The sequence below is a fragment of the Mytilus californianus genome, unplaced genomic scaffold, assembly GCF_021869535.1.
Source record: "Mytilus californianus isolate M0D057914Y unplaced genomic scaffold, xbMytCali1.0.p SCAF_4, whole genome shotgun sequence".
Taxonomy (NCBI): domain Eukaryota; kingdom Metazoa; phylum Mollusca; class Bivalvia; order Mytilida; family Mytilidae; genus Mytilus; species Mytilus californianus.
This window is the reverse complement of record NW_026262690.1, coordinates 124,537,330-124,551,934: the sequence shown is the minus strand read 5'-3', so window position 1 is coordinate 124,551,934 and position 14,605 is coordinate 124,537,330. Positions and strand designations below refer to the sequence as shown.

At 30.4% G+C, this 14,605-nt stretch overlaps 1 protein-coding gene across 2 annotated transcripts in view; it reads right to left on the bottom strand.

Moving 5' to 3' along the window:
• Positions 1-14,236, bottom strand: part of LOC127739335 (dynein regulatory complex subunit 7-like) — a 34,749-nt gene extending 20,513 nt beyond the window's left edge. The window contains exons 1-11 of one of the 2 annotated variants that reach the window (XM_052251012.1): positions 14,018-14,236; positions 12,078-12,249; positions 11,485-11,610; positions 9,724-9,918; positions 8,859-9,017; positions 8,014-8,232; positions 7,005-7,118; positions 5,949-5,966; positions 3,706-3,799; positions 2,451-2,579; positions 1,810-1,938 (exon numbers count right to left, since the gene is read on the bottom strand). In XM_052251012.1, the coding sequence (XP_052106972.1) occupies positions 1,810-1,938; positions 2,451-2,579; positions 3,706-3,799; positions 5,949-5,966; positions 7,005-7,118; positions 8,014-8,232; positions 8,859-9,017; positions 9,724-9,918; positions 11,485-11,610; positions 12,078-12,249; positions 14,018-14,199 (1,537 nt within the window). In that variant the 5' untranslated portion in view covers positions 14,200-14,236. The remainder of the gene's footprint in view (positions 1-1,809; positions 1,939-2,450; positions 2,580-3,705; positions 3,800-5,948; positions 5,967-7,004; positions 7,119-8,013; positions 8,233-8,858; positions 9,018-9,723; positions 9,919-11,484; positions 11,611-12,077; positions 12,250-14,017) is intronic. The other variant, XM_052251013.1, reaches the window with a different exon arrangement.
• Positions 14,237-14,605: the final 369 nt, after the last annotated feature.

Sequence of the window (14,605 nt, the reverse complement as noted above, 5' to 3'; positions counted from 1 at the left end):
ATGGTAGAATGCTTGTTCATGTTTAATTCCACTTTCAGCACTTGGCTACTTTATTGCAGTCAGTTTTTATTGTTGAAGGAAGCTAAACTAGTGTAGACGGAGAGAACAACTTTGGAAGGAAAACTAATAATCCTTCTCAATCAAGATTGGACTCTGGTTTCAAACTAACAACCTCAGTAATTGACAGGCTAAGGATAGAGTAATTGACAGGCTAGTGATAGAGTAATTGACAGGCTAGGGATAGAGTAATTGACAGGCTAGGGATAGAGTAATTGACAGGCTAGTGATACAGTAATTGAAAGGCTAGGGATAGAGTAATTGACAGGCTAGGGATAGAGTAATTGACAGGCTAGGGATAGAGTAATTGACAGGCTAGGGATAGAGTAATTGACAGGCTAGTGATACAGTAAATGACAGGCTAGTGATACAGTAATTGACAGGCTAGGGATAGAGTAATTGACAGCTATTGATACAGTAATTGACAGGCTAGAGATACAGTAATTGACAGGCTAGTGATACAGTAATTGACAGGCTAGTGATACAGTAATTGACAGGCTAGTGATACAGTAATTGACAGGCTAGTGATACAGTAGATGAACTACTTAGACCACTCAGCCATAGAGGCCCTAATTTCAAGTTAATAGTCCATTTATCCTTACCCAATATTATTTATATGTAGGAGATAGCAGAAAATACTGTAATCCAACTAATTTTTGTAAGCAATATATTTACAAGACTTGCATGAAAAAAGTCAAACTCAGATAAAATCAATTTACTTCAATAAAACAAAATCTGAAATCTAAAGTTTTCTATGTCATTGTTGAGCTTCCTGACTTAGCATCTCATTGTTAAAAACGACAACAGTCAATGTAACATGTAACAATAACAAAATAATAGTGACAAGATAAATAACTCTACCACTTTACAGAATCAAATGTAGTGTGTTACTATCCAGGGGAGATAATTTATTCCTTTCACAGAAAATGTGATCTTTCAAGACCTTAACATTTTGTCATAAATTAAGGGAAAATAATTTAAAAATCTAATGCCAGACAAAAGGGCCCCTATGTATAAAATGTATTCAATAATCCATCCAGGGGAGAGAATATTATTCAAACAATGAGATAAACCAGAAACCACAACACCATAATTTCTTTAAAGTTAAACAGGGGAATTATTAATGATGTCATTAATGTAAAATGTTATTTTTTGCTACGTTAAACTTCAACATATTAGGAAAAGATGTGTTTTTCGACTGCTTTTAATCCTTAGCATGAAAACGAGCACATGAACCCCTCTTTATTATTTTTTGATATTTGCCTTGGTTATATATGAAGATTAATTGTATTATTTTTTATGAACAAGTCACTGATGAATTTATTTAAATTACATAAATATACAGTAAAAAACACTGCTCTTTTTCTAAAATCCTGAAAATTAATGAAAATTACTTATTTTGTAAGAAATGTTTCACACATTATGAGCATGCTTACATAACATATTCCAAATGCTTTTACAAAAAATCTGCTTGTGTTTATCATTGAAACAAAAAAGTTAGGGTATGTCTGTCCAAAGGATTGAAATGTCCAAGAAACAGAAATTTTGAGTAAATGTCTACAATTTCAACACCATTTATCTCTAGAAGAAGCACATGAAGGTATATTTTATATTACATATTTGAATTGACTAGGTGAAAATAACTTGTATGCAAATGATTGTCAAAAAATTCATTGTGAGATCAAAAACTGTATCATATGCCCAAAATATGGTATTAAATATCCTATGAAAGGGAGATAACTATAAAAATACCTTTGAGACAATGAGATCTTCCAGGATCAAAGTGCTCTGTTACCCATCCAGATCTGTGGTTACTGACTCGCTGTAGTAGTTTATCAATACGGTGAGCAAAATATTCCTTCACCGTTACCAAATCTGTCACTGCAAGAAATATAACCAGATTGTAAAAGTTGTATTGCAATTCAAGTAAAAAATGAGTAGTTCATTGGAGTGTAAAAGTGTTGACAATAGTCATTTTTCTAAATGAGGGACAGATGCACTGTTAATTCTTTTAAAAACCCTGCTACCAAAAGATGCATAAAAAGTTGAACATTCAAATCTAGTTTTCACATCAATTAATTTCAATTAAAGTCTTTAAAATGATAAAAAAAACTTTTGCTTTCATCTTCAAAACACTTTTCTTCCCAGAATTAATCTTTGGAAAAAAACAAAAATACTTTACAGAGAAAAAAACCTTTTTTAAAGGATAAATATCTGGATATTGGATTACAGTTTTATGGAAAATTGTGACTGAGTATTCACAAGAGTAACTTATTATATCACCCTGTTTGCACCAAAGTGTTTTTAATTTCAGACTGTTTCTATTTTTAAATGCAGAATAAAACAGGAATACTGTATAAAGTATGTAAGGTCATGAATCTATCTAGACTTACACTCTCTGTTTTCATAAATTGACAACTTAGATATCAGTCCATCTTTCATCAGGTAATGTGCAAACTTTTCTAACTTGGCTCTCTTGTACAGCTTTACTTTCTTCCCATGTGGACATCTCATTTGGAAATCTGCAAATAATTAATAATACCAATATTATATTTTAATTAATCATCAATACTGACAAAAGCATTCTAGTAATTGTGTAAATATTCATTTTTGAATCCTGTGGTCTTTGATAGATAATTTTAAGGAGGTTTGCAGCTGAAATGCAGATAAAATTTTCAAAATTAATTCTTTTTCAAAAGGAGGCCAGACCCATGTTAGGGGACATAACTCTTTAAAATCACTGATATGTTAATGTTAACCATTCTTATAGAATATTTATTGTAAGCATGCAGTAATTTCTGTACAATTTACCATATCAATTTCCTATATCTAGAAATAGTCTTGAATGTATTAGTATGAAGTCAGATCATTCTTGTTTATATTTTTTTCCTAATTTTACTGGAAGATGGGCATTACTTTAATCAACTCCATCTGCTACACCATGCTAAGGAAACAAACTTGTTGTTTATCCAAAGTAAAATTTTAATTACAGTTCTATAGGTTGTTATTCATTATTGCAGTGGAACCTCCCTAAATAAAAACCCTTCAATTCTGAATATTTTGTTCCAAACAGGAAGGTGTCTTGACTAAACTTACTTTTACATAAGAATATGTGTACATTGGGATGAAAGAGTTTTCTGGTTTACATAGGGTTCTATTTAGACAGGTTTCTGGTTTACATAGGGTTCTATTTAGACAGGTTTCTGGTTTACATAGGGTTCTATTTAGACAGGTTTCTGGTTTACATAGGGTTCTATTTAGACAGGTTTCTGGTTTACATAGGGTTTTATTTAGACAGGTTTCAGTGTAATTATTCTTTTCAATAAATAACTTTTCATGTACAAAATTAGATAACCATCACAAAAAGAAAGATACACACTTTATTACAACGTGGCTTTAATTTCAATGAGGAATAATCTTTACAAATAAATAATCCCAATACTTTATAATCAGATGATTCACTTTCCTAAATTATATTTGTTTGTCGCTCATGTAAAACACCTAAAAAAGGATCATATTTGGATGACCTTTCATCTGGCAAACTATAATGTTTATTTTATAGAGTTGCCAGGTATTCCTTTGAACAATAAGGTGCAAATTGATTATTTCCACCCAGGATGGCGGCATATCTAAGTGCTCTATGTTTACCTTTTAGAGATAGTTTAATGATTTCCACCCAAGATGGCGGCATATCTAGGTGCTCTAATTTATTGGCAGTATTCTCTTCATCCTCGTCTTCGTCCTGGTCAAATAAAAAATAATAATGTGAGAAATTGTCATATAAATAAAAGGCATTGAGATACAAAGATCAAATGTCATCTGATGCAATGAAGTTAAATCTAGATCTATTTCAGTAGTCAGAATATCAATAATGGTCTGGTAAAGGTGAAGGGTTAAAGGTGATAGGTTATTATAAAATTGGAAAATCTGTTTTTTAGTTGAGTACTCATTCTCCTAATTATAATTTAAAATAATTTTTATTTGGAATACCTCATCTATTTTTACTTATGGCAGAAACAGCTCAATAATTCTTTTAAACATTAATAAACTATATAGTAAATCAAGTTTGAGTTCCCATTTTTATTTATTACAATTTTGAAGATGTTTGGAAATTGGAATCACTGAAATAATACAGATTATAACAAAATAAAGCAAATTGACAATTTCTGTTTTAAATCAAATTGATTCCTATTCATGATAAAATATATTTCAAGAAATTTCTTTGGGGATATATATAACAACTTATGTATAGGAATTGTGAATTAAATCATCTGTGACTATTGACACAAAAAATCCTTGCAAGTCATGAATATTCCAGTATAACTTACAATCAATTTAAGTCATAAGATTTCTTCAGTTAAAATATCTCAAAGCATTACCTTACATGCATGACTTGAAGCAGAAACTTCACAAACCAAATCAAAACAAGTTTGTTACTTAATTTTTGACATAGTATTACCATCAAACAAAGAAGCATGCATTATTGTTATTCCAACTTTCAGAAGAACATGCTTGTATTATTTTAATTTTTTTCTCTCAATAAATTTCAATTATTATCCATAAAGTTATTGTCATGCAAAGCAAAATGGATTCAGTCTCTGGTGAATAAATATCTCTACACCCTTGTTAAAAGAAGCCTTGTTTATATAAACATAGTAAAATATTTAAGCTATATAATGCACTGAGGGAATTACTTTTCATTACTGGTAAGTATTACGATTTATTGGTAGATCATATGCAGATTACAGAATATCGTGTTAAAATCACTCTTGTTGAAAAATCACACCATCCAAAACCATATTAGTGAAACATGAATAATATTGTGACTCCTGAATAAAAAAAAAACATTTATGGGACAAATGATGAAATGACAATTTACACAGCAAACACAAAAATTAATTAAATCACTAAAATAAAACATTTCACACTGTTTCCATTAACGAACAAATAAACAACTTAAATTCTGATCATCCATGTGTGTAAATCCAGGAGCAATTTCCAGGTTTCCGATGAAAATAACGATAAAATTTTAGCATTCTCTGTCAATGTGAATAGAAATCATTTGTGATCTTCTATAAAACAACATCTGGGAACAGCACGCCAAGTACCTAATAGACGTCTAGATGTTAACAATGAAGCTATCTGTCTCATAATTTCAAATTGAAACAATGAGTTATCTCCCATGTTACATGAATGAAACAACTTGTCCTTTTTGAGATCAAACATCACTTTAAACAAGAACACAGCAAGCTTACCATCACTTAAATTACTAACCTGATTAAATTATAAATAAATATATTACTTTCAACACTTTTTTTTTTCACAATGTTTCAAAATGCTTAAATTTATGTTTGAATTTCTTGAAAAATAATATATTTGATTGGAAGAAGTGAAAAGTAGGAGTATTAACTACAGGTTTGTCCACACAGTTTGAATACTTTAATAACAGTTCTGGCCATACAATCCCACTATTTGATCCAAAATATTCTCAACAAGTACATCTTATAATAAACAATTTCTTACTCCCTAACTGACAATTGTTTGTGTTTGCTGATGCACGTTAAAACATTAAATTTCTAACGATATAAAAAAACTTGTTAATCAAATAATTTTCATATCAACTTAGATTATCAATCAAAATAGAATTATGGTAATGATATGAATTCATAGTCACAATATAAAAAAAACTGCATGATACATATATTGAAGCACACACCCCACATAAACTTTAACCTCGTTGATAGTGAATTGTGTGCTTTCCCGAGTTACAGATTTATTTGTCATGTTTGTGGATGATGCAACCCTATAACTCATTGCAGTTTTGGCCCTCTGAAAAATAAGTCATGCACCGATGAACGTGATCATGCTATGATTAGTCATGCAGAACTTACTGCTACAACACCATCTGACTAACAAAAACATCATGCTATAAAATTCTTTGTCATTCTAAAGGGAACTTACAAATATTGGAATTAAAGCAAAAAACATTCATATGTTAACCAATTTTTTTTCAACTGGTCAATTTCTTATTGCTTGGTTGTTAATTAAATGTTGCTCAAGTGAAACATCTTGATTCGGATAATTTTAACCTCAGGCTTAATGTAGCTCTGCCAGAAGAATTACGGTAACAACATGTAGCAACATTTTTACAAACATTTTGTAACAATACAACTTATCGCTTTTTATCCACCATTCCTGGCCATGACACAAGCACAGACATTTCTATAAAATGTTGACAGTGTTAGAGGAAAAATCTTATGCGACGATGCAAAGTAATTGTTGTCTATGGCAATAATTCAAGCGTTGAAGATTCCAAAATAGCGATAAGGTCTACTTTAACAACTGACCATATGTAAAAATATTGGTTAACACTGAAATGATTTATGATGTAAAAATATAAAGTAAAAAATCTCACTTTGGAGAGAAAGTTTTTTAACTAACTTTTATCATAAATTGGAGAATCAAAAATACTCACTATTTGTGAAAGACTTTTCTAAAGGTTTTAATATTATGATCATAATAAAGTATGTTGTCTTTGTATGATTTTGTTTCGGAACAAAAACTAGCTTCTTAACTTGATATTATATGATTTAATGAAAAGGTGCAATATTGAGGAAAAAAAACCAAACAGCATAATTACACAATTTTCTCATAATAATTTAAGTACACTAATAAAAGATTTCATAATAATGATAATAATGATAATTATTCTGGGATTTCATTATTTTTCATGTTAACTGGTACTTTTCAATATACTCCATAAATTGTTATATGAAAATTCCTTAATTCAGGCGTTACTTATCAGTAGGACAGAAGAGTAAAAGTACCCGTTGCCACCTCCTAATGAATGTCCTGATAATTTATTCCTTGGGTTAAACTTTTATTTTTTGGGGCAATATTCAATTGATTTGTTATCAAAATTATCCATGGGACAACTCTTTAAATACCTCTTCATCCTCAAAGTCTTCAAAGCCATCTTCTCCTGGAATCTTTAATGGTTTGTCTATGGAAGGAAACATATATTCCCATTTTGTGCAATCTCCCAAATCATAGGTTAAACCCTAAATAAAAAAATACAAATCCATGCAACTAAAGGTATATGCCTTAGAATTCATACATAAAATAAACAAACTTTTTAATTCAGGAATTATTGAGCGCATTTATTATTGTGATTTTGTAACAACTTACAAAAATTTGAGTTTTATATAAATACATGTACCAGATATCAGAATGTGAGTACTTTTTATTGCAATAATTAAACAGTCACATAATTCCCATTAATAAAAACAATGCAATAATTTCTGAATTTACAGTAACTAAAACAATGAGTATGTCGACATACAAAGAAACAGTGAGTGAACGATATAAATTATACACATTTCCATTGTAAATTTTAAACCTATAAATCATGTAATTGTACAAATAATAAGGTTGTAAAAAAAAGATATAATCAGTAACCATTGAGATTGTGGTAAGTTTATATTAATTGTACAATGTGTAAACAATTATGTACCTTCATTTCAGTAATTTTATTGAACTTTTTAAATATTAGACCTAGTTCAAATAATTGCTTGAAAATTAGAGAAAAAAATTAACACTTTCCACATTTAAAGTATTGAATAAATGGGCAGATTTGCTTTTAACGAATAAAAAATGAAGATCACATACATTAGCACATCAATAACCTTAAACTGTATAATCAATCCTGCATGTTATTCATTTAAAGAAATATTTCATCTCTCTTTTTCTCTCTCTCTCTAGCAATTCCTGAAAAACAAGCCTAATAACTTTTACAAGACCAATTGAAAATCGATTAAACCATCAGTCTTCATGAAGTCTTCATGTTTATTTAACATCAGAACAATCCTGCTGAAAGTTAACTAATTGATGATTCCAAATAATTCTTTCTATTCTTTAAAGTTAAGCAATTTCTCTGTTAACCTAGCTTACAATTACCTTAACTCCCTCAGAACAATCCTGCATGTTGACCCAATAGTTGACATGATTCCAGACGGATTCTATACCAAGGTAGTTAGGACTATTGACAGGATGGGAAAGTCCTGTAAACGGCTCAATGAAGAAACTTTCTGGTACTTCTCTCTTTCCAGATAAGACTAGAACCCAGGAGTGAATCCTTAAACCATACAATGGGTCTGGTGGTGGCTTCTCTAACTCCTGAAATGATAAAATAAAACATTAATGCACATGCTATCTTGCTAAGAGTATTCCAACTTGTAATTCAAAGTGTCTGAAAATAGAAAGTAGGTCTCTGAGAAGCGCACACTGTTTGTTTTGTTATGTTATTAGTTTCAACGACATAACGAAGAACTCCTTTGAATAATTCCAAATATTTTTTTTAATGGAAATTTGGAATTTTTAGAATTTCTAACAGTTCAGCTTATAATGTAGATAAAAGTGATGATATGGTCACTTTTGGACTCAGTTTACTTTTTAATGCTAAAATATTTGGTTGTGCAGCTATAAGATGGTATTTGTTAGCCTAACCTTGAATCTTAAATTAGCTATGGTACATGTAAATACAGTCTTCAGTCAAACTGTTCTACAGGCATTCATTCGTTACCTTTCATAAAATTTGATTGGTTGACCACATGGACAATGACAATTATAAATCTTAAATGTACAGTTGATAATGTAACATTGATTTGATGGTCCACTTATGAAACAAGAACTGTTTAATTCAAAGCACTTAATATACACACCCAAGTAGCTAAGCTGTATATTATATATAAAAACAATTTTACAAAGTGATGACCAACTGAACCAAATGATAATATATTTACAGCTATTTTATCTTCTTCCTCCTTCCTCCTTTTTTCTTCCTCAGCTTCTTTTTCAGCTTTTTCTTTGGCAGCCTGCTTCAGTTCAAATTTACTCCTCAGATCACGTGGAGGCTTTACTGTATATTTTTTTATTTCTCTTTTCTTCTCCTCTTCCTTTTTCTAATTATCAAAACAAATATGAAATTGAAAGTTTAAATGACTGTTTATCTGCTTTTCGTAAATTTATAAAATTGTGTATGACATCTATGAATGTTGCTGGGCTAATGTATAATACTCAGACAAAACATGCTTTATGATATAAACGTAAATATGGATAAGTTCATGATTTCAACACCTAAAATTATCGTGCTGGGGTTAAATTCTAAAGCTTCAATGATACATTTGCCCTGCACATCAATATTGTTTCTTTCTACAAACTATAAACACAGAGGATATTTTTTCACGTTATGTGATCCCGAAATAAGCGAAAAATAACCAGCAAACAGAAATTTCTGTTTTTACAGTACATACCTTTTGATAATATAACACAGATGAAATCGCAAAACAACTGCATTTAAACAATAAATTACAAAGCATTTTCAAGAGACCTGTATAAGTAATATTGATACAGTCTGTTCTGCCTGAAGTTTAAAAATCATTAAAAATATGACAAAAAGTATTTTGTAATTTTTAATTTAGTGGCATTTCATTTTATATATATTTACTGTTTTACCAAAGATATCGTTCATTCTGTTGCCCGAATAGGAATTCATCTTACGGTGAACTTTTCATAGAAAAGGACCAACGTTTATACTACACCCCAACAAAACCTAGACTTTCATAAAAAAAATTTCATAAGAATAAAAAGTAATGAAATGTCTCTTGCCTCTTCTTTCTTCTTCATCAGTGGACAAATCTCCCTTGATTCATCTGCGAGACATGTCTCATGTGTAGCATACCCACTGACTACGTAAGAATCGTAACCAGCTCCAGCTAACAGGGAACACAGCAATGTACTGTACTCAAAACAATTCCCTTTCTGACGTTTCAAAACGGACGGTGGTGATATCAACCTCTTTGGCTGAAAAAAAAAATAGACAAACATGTCAATACAATAAAGCAAATGATATTATAATAGCAAGCCGTATTCATTTTGAAGCTAAAATAATATAAGTAATTACTAAAAACCACATTCTGTGATTAAAGTTTGGCAAATTAAGCATATATAATTGATTGACTGATTGTTAGTTGCTTAACATCCAGTGGCAAATATCTCATGCATGTTCAGGACGATAGCATATATATATATAGAAGTACCATGAATATTAAACTAGGTACACAAAAAAATCATTATTAATGTTGTGATTTGTACATAAACCCTAAATCATTCTATGATCGTGTTCAGGAAGCAAACAGAGCAAAAATCTGGTGAAAATTACACTATATATTATTAAATGTGCTATCAATATTAAACATTGAACACCAAGCAAATAAAATTCACTAAAAATGTGTTTTATTTATTCTTTTCTATCTAGTACATAATTCCCCCATTTTTTTCGTTCTTATTTTCAAAATACAAACCCAGCAAACCTGAGGTACCTGTACATCTTGTAAAAATAATACTGTTAAATCAAAATTTCACACATTTTCAGTTGTTTCGCATCACAATGATTTCAATTCACATCTTTTGCTATTTTGATAACATATATTTGACAATAAAAGACCTATCTGAGTCAAACTAATAAGTTCCTATTTTGGTATTTTATCACAATTTGCAATATAAAATGTGTGCTTCTAGGTATAGGTCATTTGGTCTGTGATGGAGAGTTGGCTCATTGGCAATTATACCATATCTTCTTATCTTTATATTTAACTTCTAAAATTACAAAGTCAATGAGAAAACAACCCAACAAAACATACTAAAGGCTCTAAGGAGCTGTGGTGCTCACCTGCATCTTCAGCAATGGCCACTTTTTAGTAAAAATCACCATTAAAGGGGAGTAACTATATTTAGCTTTATCTGACAATTTTAGACATGTTGATGTACTTGTAGATCTTATCTTGCTGATAATTTTTCCCTTCAAAGTTATATTTACCTATTCTAGTTTTCAAGATAATAGGCAAAAATGCAATAAAAATGCAAAATTGTCATTGAAGGGCAATAACTTCAATCAGGTTTTGTAAAGCAATTTAGTCATTTGACTTCTTTGTAGTCTTTTTTGCTTTGTAAAGATTCTATCTATCTATTACATGTACAATTTTTGAGATAGTAGGCAAAAATGATAAAATTTGTTGGTCAAGGGCAATAACTCCTATAAAAATTTGTCTGATAGTTTTGATGTCAAAAAACATCAGACACATTGTAGAACTCATCATTCTGAGCATTTTTGCCCTTGTCAGATTTTCACTATCTTTAGCAGTTTTCAAGATAAAAGAAAAAAATTGCATTTTACCCATTCTATTTTAAGCCATATAGGCCATATTTGTTGGCAAGCAGGGACATAGTACACATTTTTAAAACTTGATACCCCATTGATGATTGGAAGACAATGAGAGACAAAAGCCAGGTGAATTAAAACAGATATTTTTTTTTCTAGCTCATTTGAAGGACTGCTGTAACTATATTGTTATAAAATAAGATAACTACCAGTTCATAAGGAGGCTCTAATGTCTCAAAATTCAGATAATCTGCAACAAATTCTGCACTTCCTTCCCAACCATAAAACTCTTTAAATTCTATCTGTGTTGGTCTGATGGTTGTACATACAAATTTCTAAAAACATAAATAAAATGTTTATATAAAGAAATATACAAATACAATGTAACATACACAATTAAATATCAAGAAAGCAATTCAGAACTTTCTGTCAAACCATTAAATGTTCTCTCTAAGATATTTAAGCATTGGGGTACCTTATTCAGTGCTCAGTTCCTAGCTAGGATTTATGGGCAGGGTGACACAATTTATTTAAATTTTACATAAAAAATAAGAAGACTATGTCTGGGAAATAAAACCTGCTCATTAGTGCTCTCTATTGCAGGGAAATCAGCATTAATCCAAGAAAGTTACTCATATTCAATGGTCATATAATGTATTACAATTCATTACAGGGGAAACAGTCTGACTTTAATACATTAAGTGTGTGTGTGTGCAGAAATAAAAGAGAATTTAAAGGTTAGGGTCAGTCAAGTTAGCAGGAAAACATGTATTTTTTAAGACCCTGATGGTATACAATTTACCTCTGTCCCACATTCATTGATTGGGTTGAGAAGAAGAGGTTTCCGGTCTCTATATAAGTGTACATATTGTAGTCTAAAATTTTCTGCATATTGTAGCACCAAGTTTTCTTTTGGTAAATTGTCTTTATAGGAAGCAGGGAATTCTGCTGGATCAAATTCCTGGGCTGTTAGTCTGAAAAAAAAAGATACATCATGATCAAATTCCTAAGCTGTAGTCTATGAACTAGACAAAGCTATACGATTAGTTTTATACTACATAATAAATAATAATTGAATTAAAAAGTGATAAAATTAATGTCTAAGTGAATGACAAAGGTGTGTGTCTCATAATAAACCAATCAACTTGTAATTTAATTTGTTTATTTGAAAACAAGGCTGTTGCCTTTTTGCTTTGTTTTAAGTGAAAACAGAGAAGAAAAAAAAAGAAAATGTGGACGTAATTTAGAGAAATTGAAATCCAATGATTACATATTTTATCGATGCTTTTTGCCTATATTATACAGGATTTCCCCTGGTCAATTTTCTTTTTTGATACCTCTTTTGCCAAAACAATATATTGTTCGCCAACTACAATAAACATAGTTTTTGTTTAAAATTCTTTCCATCAAAAAAATCAGTTTGCCACATTATTGTCTATTATAGTTCTACGAATCTATTTTTTAATCTACACTGTAATAAATAAACACTCAATAATAACAAACATTTACTTTTTAAAAGATACTGTAAAATTGCGATATAGATCATGAACTCATCATTTTTGACTTCCGGGAACACTGGATTCATCTTCAATAAGTTTATCAGATACTTCTCGTCTACATTTATGTAGTTGGAAGGATTAAGACAAGAGTCAAGAGATTTTTCTTACTTTTGAATATATTTCTTCATGACAACAGTTTTTTTTTCTGGACCATCGCCAAAAGAAACCGTTGAGATGTAAAACTGCTTCAAACATGTCAAACAAGTACGTCACTAAAAACGATTGTAAAGTACCCACTTCAAAACAGTTATTTCTATCAAAGTTATAGGATAAAGTTTAAAGTCAGAGTTTTATCTTACTTTTGAACAATTTTCGTCATAAGTTTTCTTTTCCATGCCATCGTTAAAAGAAAAAGAAGAAGCGTAAAACTATGCTTCGTACTTTGACCTATAATTGTTAACTTGGATGGACAAGTTGTCTCCTTGGCACTCATACCACATCTTCTTATTTATATTCAAAAACACGCGTCCCTAAAACGACTGTGAAATAACCACTTCAAAACAATTGTTTCTATTCTATAAAAGTTGTAAATAAAAACTTAAAGTGACATGTGATGCCATTTAACCACACCATTTCGTTAAAAAATACAGTCAACACCTTCATTAATTAGTCCATTGTTGCAGATAGCTATAAAATGCAATCAGCTGTTTATTGAAATGATTTCAAATGAAAGTATATACAACGAAATCTCTATTAATACAAAAGTAAAGTATGACTGAAACTACTTTTATTACATGGCCTACACAACCAAGGCCGAACTGGCTCCATGGCTGAAAAGTCTATTTTCCGACCACATTAGCATATTGGCAAATGAAATTTTATTTGCTATCTCCAACCTTCAATTTAGTTTACAGACACAAAAAGTTAAATTTAAAGTTCCAATACTTTTGTCTGCATACATATATTTATTATTCATCAAATCTTAATCAGAACAGGACAGATGGACCAGGAGAACAAATTAATCTGAAGGAGCATCATCAGCTGATCAGAGGGAACAGGTACAAGTTTCTTTAAATTTGACATCTGCTTGTCTTTCTAACCATGTTGACAGTCAAACAATTAAATTGTGACGATGAACACACGTATTTAGGGCCTCTTTCTTTAATACATTTTGTTTATTAAACCTTTCTTTCTTGTTATTATTCTTGGCAATGGACAGAATGCATCAAAAACATTGCCTTACTCTTGAATCGTTGGAGGATGCACCACTATTTTGTCAAGCTCCTTTTTCAACGCCTCTGCATCATCGGTTAATTCTTCGGCTGTTTTGCCTTCATCTTCTTCGCCCAGTTCATCTTCATCTTTATCTGGATCGGGAGTCTTTGTATCTTCACCCGGTAAAGCGAATTCGTCTTCCGAAGCCATGATTTTACAAATAAGACGAACAACTCCTTATTTAAACACAATTCGCTCTCGTAGCAACAGTCTCTCTTTGAAATATAGTGCATCGACAATATAAAATAATTATTGCTCCGAGTTTAACTATGTATGAAATGTTAGTCGTAATTTAAAACATAATGATTCAAGGTTTTTAACTTGCATGAAATATTTGTAGAAATCGCAAAACAATTAATTTTTTATTTAAGATAATCGCGCATTAATTTGTGTTTTAACTTCCGGTTAATTTTTTAGAGTTATTTCCCTTGTTCTGGTTATAAAGTTAGCTTTACAAAAAGCTTGCCATCGGTCTGAGAGCAACTGTCATGAAATATTATGTACAATTTCTTTCTGTATATTTGAATAAAAACCTTTTAATTTTTTAATATTTTGA